Here is a 10848-nt window from a genome sequence, read left to right as displayed (position 1 = left end):
GTCTTTTAACAATGCTACCTTTAAGGACACAGACTTTAAGAACTTGATAAAGTTAGGTGGAGCCACAAAACATGCAGATACTTCCACGATAGGAAAATTTGGGTTAGGGTTTACCTCTGTCTACAATCTGACAGATGTTCCAAGTATCATCAGTGGAAATACAATGGTTATTCTTGACCCAAGTGGCTCTTACTTGGAAAAACCAGGATTGAAAGCAAATCTGAAAAGTGCTAGAAACAAAGCTACAATGAGGAATCAATTTAAACCATTCGAGGGTGTGTTTGGTTGTGACTTCAATAGAGAGGTAATCTGCAATGGCACTTTATTCCGATTTCCACTTAGGACAGAAGAGCAGGCACGTAAAAGTGACATTAGTAATACTTGTTACACGAGGACAGAGGTAGAGTCTCTCTTCAAAGAGTTTGTTGATGCCTGTGGAAACCTCCTTCTGTTCACACAGAATGTGAAATCTTTGAAGTTTTTGTTTGTGCCCTCTGAAGGAGATCCTCGAGTACCACAGCTGTTGGTAGACGTAGTAAAGCATGTTAAAATACCACCTGCTATCCTACCACAAGGTGACAAACTAAAAAGTGAAAACATTTTGGTTTATGCGTCAAACAAATGGCAAAGACTAGCACAGCAAAACGAGAGCTTATCAGTAGCTCAAAGGGCTGACATTGAGATAGATCTTTCCAACAACATAAAAGAGTTGAACCTGGTACACAGTGGGGGGCGAGCAAAGGTGGAGTGGGTTATTGTATGGAACACAGGAGGAAAGGAGTCCTACACTTTTGCATTATCTGGAGTACTGAAAGATTTGCTCCCCCTGGCTGCAGTTGCCATACCGATGACAAAACTGAGCATGTGTCCCTTTGGGTTCTACAGAAAGGGACATTTCTTCACTTTCCTTCCACTACCAATAGAAAATTCATTTCCATTTCATATCAATGCAACATTTGCACTCAATGAAAACAGAAGAGAGCTACTTAAAAGGATGGAGGATGACAAGACCATACATGGAGTTGTATGGAATGACATCTTACTTCGTGATGTTGTGCCCAGAGCATTCATTGCTGCATTGAAATACATAGACTTGAACTCAGTATCAACAGCAGAGTATTACCAGCTGTGGCCCACCAGTAGAGACTGTTTTGGGTCGAGTTTCTACAAAATGATTGTTGATGAGAAACATGAAGTCTTTGTTGAAGAAAGTACAAAACAAAGATTGCCTCTCAATACCATCTGGTATCTGGATACATCCATAAGAAACCAACCAAACATAGGAGACATTGCTTTGAAAGCTTTGGTAAACTTTTGGAAACATAAAAGTGAAGTTGTTGTAGACATTCCAAACAATGTCATTGCGTGTCTCATCAAGGAGAGAGGTGCCAAGAATCGCTGTGTGGCAAGTCAAACATTCTACTGTGATGTGTTTTTCCCAAATATTGAGGATGAATATTTGTTACCAAGAGACAGGGACTCTCTGACCATCTCTGCTATAAAGTGCAATGACATTGCAACCAATCAGCAAGTGAAGGCTACGAAATGCATCCCAACATCTAATAAGGGCACGTTAAGACGACCTCAGGATTGCATTTGTCCATCTGGAGCATGTGCTAGCCTGTTCTCAGAAGAAGATGACATGTTCCCAGACAAACGTTTTAGGAAGGGGACAGTTCTTGGTGGTCTTTGTAGAGCTGGAATGATAGAAGATAATTTGCCCTGGAATGTATATGTAGAAAGGGCGAGTACAGTGTCTGAATTGTACTTTACAGATTATCAAAAGGCAACTCAAAGGTGTCATAATCTATTAGAGTATCTGGGAGGCGACACAACGTGCCCACCAGTTATTCTTCAAAAACTTTTAAAAATCAGGTTTTTGCCAGTGCTTCAACGTCCCAAGACATGGAAGTTCGTTTGGAAGGCTGATGAAGCAGACTCTGGTCTGTCAGCCCCAAATGAAATGTTCAGAGAGGACACAGTGAATTTGGTTGGATGTACTCATCTGATTTTGGATGAATCTGAACTGGATTTCGTCAAAAAGAACAAGATAATCCCTGCTGCTCTTCAGTTGCTACAAGTGAAGAACAGTTGTGAAGTTACCCTTGAAAGTGTTACAGCGCAACTCCTTTCTGTTTCGGAGTCAATACAAGAAGGTCTAAGACCACCCGATTGGCAACTGTGCAAAATATGTAGAGACATTTACAGTCACATGAACGAACTATATGAAAATAGTTCCATCAATGGGAAGGAGGAGTTCAAAAGATATGTGGAGGAACACTTGCATGGAAAACAGACAATCTTGGTGGGGAACAAACTGGTGAAACCTGAACAGGTAGTCCTCCACAGGCAAAGTAGTGTGGAGCCAGGCATGTATACACTGGAGCACACGTTCGAGGAGTTTCTGCCACTGTTTGAACTATTTGGCATGAATACAAGAATTCAGCATAATTGTTTGCCACCCAAACGCCCTTCGTCTTTGCTACCGAAATGCCCCTGGAAAAGAATAGGAATGTTAATACTGGCAGGGATTGTGGGTCTTGTGTTGCCATTTTGTACAAAGCAGTATGAAATATGCACATCACATGCAAAGGAATACACATAGGTTTAGATATATATGTACAAGATCCTCTGCCATCAATGTACGTGATCAGGAACACAGTAACGGTGCTGCAAATAACGTTTAATAGAAATCTTTCATGGGATATGTTAACATATCATCCCTGTGGTGTGTGTCATGGACGTATAAGAAACGGTGTTTCATGTTGATTAATGTTGATCCATGCTGAAGCCATACTTGTTTGCCAAGTGGCAGGCTACTACTTCCAACTGTAACAACCTTCCATCAACGGCCTGCAAACTCCCTGGGAGTACAGATGACAACCATGCAACCACAGGCCAGTGTATGATGTGTTTAACTATGATGTCTTTAGAGACCCCTCTGCTCCCTGGCTTTATTTCCGTAACTGCTCGGCAAAGTCCGGCGGTCATCGTTGTATGGTGTCATTACATTCTGTGTTAAGGGATTAGTGGCCCAACTATTTCATTCTCTTGTGATCTAATGGCACTCTCAAATCATGTATTCATGTATTGAAAATGTTTTTGTAACTATGATGTTCAAACATTAGGGGTATTTATATGTACTCTCAGATATTTCTCATGTATTTATGTAATTTTTGCCTTATCAATAATTGTATATAGCTTGTTGTAAATCTGTAATGATATTGTTGGAAAGCTTATATTCAGCGCTTTATTTTGATATTTACATTTCAATATGGATATAGTAGTTGGTTTGCTTTTCGTGTTTTCAACATGTTTAGAAACACAGTTTGGCTAAGTGCCCCAGTCTGTGGTTTTCCTCGGTTGCGCAGCATATTCATACTTCTGTCGGGTTCTTGTGTCTTTACCCACCAGGATAAAGACACAGAACTTGTTCTGATTTTTCTGGTTGTACTGAACTAAGAACTTAGAAGCTAGAGTTTCCAATGCTCCATTTTGCTAGTAATCCATGGATAACCAACCTTCCCGTGATTGTCTAGCTATTTTGGAATTTTAGTATTACCTCGTTCAGTCAAAGTGATCAGTTGATTAGACTAGCTTGATTTTCAGACGTACTCGTCAATGTTATAGTTATAGGAGGCTTTAAGCAAAACTGTTCACTTCAAGGTCGACAGATATCGTTAACAACGTTTGCTTTTGTCAGACAGTTTATACTTTCCAAAGAAATTATTTCAATACAATTATCAAGCTTCTGGCTTAAATCAGGCATTTTGTTTAAAACTTCGTGTCATGGCAGATAGTTATAGTAATACCACTGATGGGTATACTGACATCATTTTTTGTCCTCGTAGGCCCTTTTCAACCATGGATCCTACTGTTTACAACCTCTGGATGATAGTCAACCTCCCACAATACAATACTTGTCGATCTCCCTGATTACTTTGCTATCTCATCTGCTAGAGATACATATTGTTATATGTGAGCATTATGTATATTGACCATGTATTGTAACCAAAGAGGTTATTGAGGATATAGTATAGGTGGACCCAAGGTTGACCTGTGATTGATTAGCTTTGCCACTGTGAAGGATTGGTACGCTCGCCACATTGAGTAGCAAGGTATGGTGTATTGTTTTAGAGGCTTGTAGACATGTTACTGAGCTAGCAGGGGCCAGAATATGTATAGCTACCTCAAGGCATGAGAGAGAGTTTTCCATCAATGGGAAGGAGGAGTTCAAAAGATATGTGGAGGAACACTTGCATGGAAAACAGACAATCTTGGTGGGGAACAAACTGGTGAAACCTGAACAGGTAGTCCTCCACAGGCAAAGTAGTGGGGAGCCAGGCATGTATACACTGGAGCACACGTTCGAGGAGTTTCTGCCGCTGTTTGAACTATTTGGCATGAATACAAGAATTCATGGTAAACGCACCTTGATTATAATAGGAATACTGGCAGGGATTGTGCATCCTGTGGTGGCATTTTGTACAAAGTAGTATGAAATATGCAGGTAACGTGCAAAGGAATACACATACGTTTAGATATATATGTACAAGATCCTCTGCCATCAACGTCCGTGATCAGGAACATAGTAACGCTGCTGCAAATAATGTTTAATAGAAATCTTTCATGGGATATGTTAACATATCATCCCTGTGGTGTGTGTCATGGACGTATAAGAAACGGTGTTTCATGTTGATTAATGTTGATCCATGCTGAAGCCATACTTGTTTGCCAAGTGGCAGGTTACTACTTCCAACTATAACAACCTTCCATCAACGGCCTGCAAACTCCCTGGGAGTACAGATGACAACCATGCAACCACAGGCCAGTGTATGATGTGTTTAACTATGATGTCTTTAGAGACCCCTCTGCTCCCTGGCTTTAATTCCGTAACTGCTCGGCAAAGTCCGGCGGTCATCGTTGTATGGTGTCATTACATTCTGTGTTAAGGGATTAGTGGCCCAACTATTTCATTCTCTTGTGATCTAATGGCACTCTCAAATCATGTATTCATGTATTGAAAATGTTTTTGTAACTATGATGTTCAAACATTAGGGGTATTTATATGTACTCTCAGATATTTCTCATGTATTTATGTAATTTTTGCCTCATCAATAATTGTATATAGCTTGTTGTAAATCTGTAATGATATTGTTGGATGGCTTATATTCAGCACTTTATTTTGATACTTTCATTTCAATATGGATGTAGTAGTTGGTTTGCTTTTCGTGTTTTCAACATGTTTAGAAACACAGAATGGCTAAGTACCCCAGTCTGTGGTTTTCCTCGGTTGCGCAGCATATTCATACTTCTGTCGGGTTCTTGTGTCTTTACCCACCAGGATAAAGACACAGAACTTGTTCTGATTTTTTTCTGGTTGTACTGAACTAAGAACTTAGAAGCTAGAGTTTCGAAAGCTCAATTTTTCTAGTAATCCATGGATAATCAACATTGCCGTGATTGTCTAGCTATTTTGGAATTTTAGTATTACCTCATTCAGTCAAAGTGATCAGTTGATCATACTAGCTTGATTTTCAGACGTACTCGACAATGTTATAGTTATAGGAGGCTATAAGCAAAATTGTTCACTTAAAGGTCGACAGATATCGTTAACATCGTTTGCTTTTGTCAGACAGTTTATACTTTCCAAAGAAATTATTTCGATACAATTATCAAGCTTCTGGCTTAAATCAGGCATTTTGTTTAAAACTTTTTGTCATGGCAGATAGTTATAGTAATACCACTGATGGGTATACTGACATCATTTTTTGTCCTTTTCAACCATGGATCCTACTGTTTACAACCTCTGGATGATTGTCAACCTCCCACAATACAATACTCGTCTATCTCCATGATTACTTTGCTATCTCATCTGCTAGAAATACATATTGTTTTATGTGAGCATTATGTATATTGACCATGTATTGTAACCAAAGAGGTTATTGGGGATATAGTATAGGTGGACCAAAGGTGGACCTGTGATTGATTAGCTTTGCCACTGTGAAGGATTGGTACGCTCGCCACATTGAGTAGCAAGGTATGGTGTATTGTTTTAGAGGCTTGTAGACATGTTACTGAGCTAGCAGGGGCCAGATTGTGTATAGCTACCTCAAGGCATGAGAGAGAGTTTTGTTTTTGCGAGCTGAGACGGGTCCAAGATGTTCACACTTACTAGGTCTCTGTATTGACCATGTCGGTCTGTGACATTCCTGCCAGTGAATCCTGTGATGTATTCGACCATGTCGGTCATTTGTGAGAGACAGGAAAGTGGATCACTGTTAGTCGACACAGACTGAGTCTGTGCACAATCTGTCGTTGGCTAATGGTAACTGATCAGAATATGTTTGTTACCAGGATCCGGATTGTGTCCGATTGGTAGAGTTTCTGTATCACGATGAGTTTTCACCTATTTTGCTTTGCAATATATATGTTAGTTTGCCAGATTGTAATCGAAATTGTGTTAATATTGAATAATTGTAGGTTTTGGTAATAATAAAATATTCTTAATAGTGAAACTCAGTTGGGTCCTTCCTTTTATTACTTGAGACGTCACTCGTAAAAATATTTTCCCCAAAGTGAAACGCAATTTAGTCGTTGCCTTGGTGTTTGTTTAAAACATTATCCTACGTGAACGGCACAAACTTCAGTCAGTAACTCCTCAGGTATTTCGTCCTTGTTTCTTAGCAACGTCCACACTACACATGAAATGTGCAAGTTCAGATATCGACTGACTCAAAAAAAACCATTTGTGATGGAAGTAGACCATGGAACAGTACTTATGTCCAACGTAACTTCAATCCTTTATACTCACAGTCAACAGTTCCCCAAGACTGATGCTTGTGTTACATGTATAGTACACTTATCTTGTAGCAATGGGCTCATGGCTGACCATTTTAATATCCCCTCTCGAATTAATCATTGCAAAGAACTTACACCCATCACGAAATTATATCCAATCAATTTGTCTGTGTTGCGGCACTTTTTTGAAGCAGAAAAGTTAGCAGCTTTTACTGCTGAAACATTTTCCCAGAAAGAACACTGTTACGTGCCGATTCCCAAATTTAAACAATATGGTAACCCAGACATCTGTAGTAAAAGAGCATAGTGTCAAACCAACAAATGGTTTACAATCAACAAATGTATTACAAAATTCACTAAGTTTACAAATAAACACAAATTACTGCACAGCAATTATAATGGCAGTAAACAATAGTGTAGTAGTACAGTATTCAATGACAATAAATAATATCATGGTAGTGGTCAGTATCAAATACACAAATACAGTGGTGATAGCAAAAGTCAGTGATAATAATATATATTCACCTAGCGGCGACAGTGGTCAAGCTTCCGAGATGGGCTAGGCAGGGAATCAGGGATGATGAGCGATCCTCACACGCAAGCGGATTCCAAAGCCATGAAAATGAGTTCCGTAAACACGCTATTGCCCCCCAACATACAACCTACCTAAGTTCAAGATGTTTCTATAACATATACTGAACAACAAAAGGTGAAGTGACGTTGAATAAGATCTAATGCAAAGTTATCTTTTTTACCAAATCTGAAACAATTTCGGTTTGCAACAGAAAAAAGACTCTTGTAAGTGTTCAAAATGTTTAATTTGCCATACTGACTTCAGAAAATGCGTGATTTCATAAAGAACATGAACATGCCAAATTGTCAATTTACAAATGAATAGCGTGTGTGTCCACCTCTGGTTGCGATGCAAGCAATACATCTTCGTGGAATGGACCAGGCGTCCCCCAAAGTCCTGTGATATCTGTCCATATCTGCTGGAGCATGTTTTAAATTTCCTGGAGTGTCTGTGGAACACGTGGTTGACGTCGAAGGTGCCGATCCATCTCACCCCACGTGTGCTAGATTAGTGAGAGATCTGGGGAGCGAGCCAGCCAGGGGATGACATTCACATTGTTTTGTTGAAGAGAATCCTGAACAAGTCGAGCAATATGAGGCCGCCCCCGAACCGATCTTCTTCCATGACACAATGATTGACATAACGTTCACCTCGGTACACTCGAATCCGTCCATCACTGTGGCTGAGGTGAACCTCTCCGTAAGCCTGGGTAAGCCCATCATCCCTCTGCTGATGGAGAAACTATCATGGCCACCACAAGGCTCAATGGGGCCAATCTTCAGTGAGTATCTGTTCATTCGAAACTTCACCCAGCCTGGGGAGGAGACTGGTGACGTCAGGTACTAGTCAGCAGCCAAGTTCCAGGAACTCCTGATGCAGGTCAACTACAACAACGTCAAGCCGGAGGAACAGAAGGTTGAAAAATATGCAATTTCCAAGTGTAGAGAAATCATGAGTAATATGCCACTTGCCAAGAAATGGTGATGCCAGTAGGGCAGGTCATGTTTATGATAATAGGGTACGGGGCGGTCGGGTAGCCTAGTGATTAAAGCGTTCGCTCGTCACGCCGAAGACCCGGGTTCGATTCCCGACATGGGTACAATGTGTGAAGCCCATTTCTGGTGTCCCCCGCCGTGATAGTGCTGGAATATTGCTAAAAGCGGCATGAAACCATATTCACTCACTCTTTAGCCCCAACTGCAGCAGCATCGATAATTATGACAACCACATCCACAGTGGTGTCCACCAACTACTCCATCCCAACCCAGTACATCAAACACGTATTCTATTTTGTAATTGCATTTTCTTACGAGTGTATGAAAGCAAACTGTGGTATGTTTAACGATGTGATTTGTCTGTTATTTCTATTTTTCAGTGATGTGTAACTGTTTACAAAATGGTTATGAAACACCGGTGATCATCATAGCACCGTAAAATCACATATAAGGATATTTTCCAATAATGTTGGTGTGCTGAACTGGATTTATTTCCTATAATAAAAACAAAGATGAAAGAGGGTTGGATTTAACGCCGCTTGGATATGACATCGTGTCGGTTTATTGTTGCAAGAAAGCCCAACAAGTGAGGACAGGCCAAGGATCACACGAAGGGTATGCGATCTGAATATATATACTCACACGCAAAAGAAACACAAGTGGTTTTAAGCAAATAGGTAACAAACACGGAACCATAAATTGATACGAGTTTTAGCATGTAGTGAAGCCTGATGGTATTATCAATATTTTTTATTGCATTTTGGAAGCCCAACGCAACATAAAAAACGAATCGCCAAAACGCACTCATTTCTCGCGAAATCGAAAATGCACGAACTTTCTCGAACTGTAGTGGGTATAAACTGTGGCCGATTCTTGGACCTACCACTCCTTGGTCAACAATGCCACGCCTTACTCAAATTCAGAGAAACCAGGCGATCGGACGTTTGGAAGCTGGACAGTCTGTCCAAGATGTTGCCCGTCATTTCAAGGTTAACAGAACCACAATTTACCGTCTCCTGCATCGATACAATGCTACACAGACCACAGATGACCTTCCTCGGAGCGGTCGTGCTAGGATCACCACACCTCGACAAGATCGGCAGATTACCCGTCAACACCAGCAACATCCTAACTGCAAGTGAAAGTGCTCGACAGACCATAGGAACACATAATCGACACATTAGCCGAGACACTGTGATCCGACGTCTCCGTTCCAACAACCTCAGACGTCGCCGACCAGCACGTCGTCCTGCTCTCCAACCACGGCATCGACAAGCACGACTTCAGTGGGCACAGGGTCATCACACTTGGCGTCATCGTGAGTGAGTGAGTGAGTGAGTGAGTGAGTTGATATTTAACGTCACATCGGCAATATTTCAGCCATATCGTGACGAGAATTAATACATTAATAACATATAAGTATGTATACTTTATAAAAACCTGTCATCGAAGGACAGTACAATAACTAGAATATCACAGAGTGTATTAAAACTAGTTGAGGAACATATAAAAGCAGAAAGAATGAGTTAACAACACAATATAAAAATGGGCTAGAGATCATCAGTAACTAAAGGGAGATCACCATACCAGGGACCATGGGGACTTACAATGCCTTTGCTTCCTGCATGGGCCCTGGCTGGATTTATATCATCCCTTCAGTCACTGGCGATAGTTTACCAGTTAAGCCTTAGATTAAAATGACAAAAATACTACGTTTTAAAATTCTGGTATGCATAACAATACATTGAATGATGTGGGACTGACATACCCTCTTAGGGGGACAATAATTTTACGCTACTTCAACCCCCCTCGAGGGCACAGCCACTTACAATCTAAGTTATTTATTAGCACTACCAATATATAGAAAATATTTTTTGTACATCAAAATTTATGAATCAGTTCAATTTCCTTTAAAAAACACAATACTAAAATATAGCTGCAAGCAGCGATGTCGGGCTCCCGCTGGTTAGGAATTGTAGAAGCGGATCCTGTTCTATTCATAGAAGTACTTTTGCAAAATTGTACTTTGGTTATACAGAGTACTAAAAATCATTGAAACTGAGTTCTTAATTAAACTAATTTATTACCATTAAGGCATTTTCTCTTGTTGTTATATAAAAGCATTCGGATATGCGGAAGGATATGTGCTATACTGTGTACGAGTATAAGCTGATCTGGATTATCAATAGGAAATTTCACCGGTCCGTTTTGACCAAGAAAAGAATTCCCATTTTGTCCCTGGGTCTGTTCAGGATGGAAGATACAAGCATGCAGAGGTGTTGGTGACTTGTTATTGTAATATTCAGGAAATGGATCTTGTAATTTGACCCGTGCTCAGGGATGAGATGGCTTAGACCATTATCTAACAGTAACAACACATGTCGGTCACCTCTTGTCATGTCCTTGTTGAAGCAATTCAACCAATCAGCTAAGAAAACAACAAGTCTTCCAAGCGTTTGTGATCAAAGTTTAAAAGAA

The 10848-nt window shown here is 40.4% G+C and overlaps 1 protein-coding gene across 1 annotated transcript; it reads left to right on the top strand.

Moving 5' to 3' along the window:
- The first annotated feature begins 49 nt into the window (after nt 1-49).
- On the top strand, nt 50-6514 carry LOC125381210 (sacsin-like). The gene is made up of 2 exons (XM_048397870.1): nt 50-2423; nt 4399-6514. The coding sequence occupies exons 1-2, from the start codon at nt 164-166 to the stop codon at nt 4494-4496; spliced, it is 2358 nt and encodes a 785-aa protein (XP_048253827.1). The 5' UTR covers nt 50-163; the 3' UTR covers nt 4497-6514.
- The last annotated feature ends 4334 nt before the right edge of the window (nt 6515-10848 follow it).

This window comes from Haliotis rufescens, unplaced genomic scaffold, assembly GCF_023055435.1.
Source record: "Haliotis rufescens isolate VD_foot unplaced genomic scaffold, xgHalRufe1.0.p SCAF_1, whole genome shotgun sequence".
NCBI lineage: Eukaryota > Metazoa > Mollusca > Gastropoda > Lepetellida > Haliotidae > Haliotis > Haliotis rufescens.
The sequence above is the reverse complement of the archived record's forward strand: the minus strand, read 5'-3'. Positions and strand labels throughout refer to the sequence as shown.

Coding starts and splice junctions, on each gene's coding strand:
- LOC125381210 (XM_048397870.1), top strand. CDS start 164: ATGGTTATTCTTGACCCAAGTGGCTCTTACTTGGAAAAACCAGGATTG. Junction 2,424..4,398: donor TCTGCCACTGTTTGAACTAT/TTGGCATGAATA, acceptor TGTTTGAACTAT/TTGGCATGAATACAAGAATT.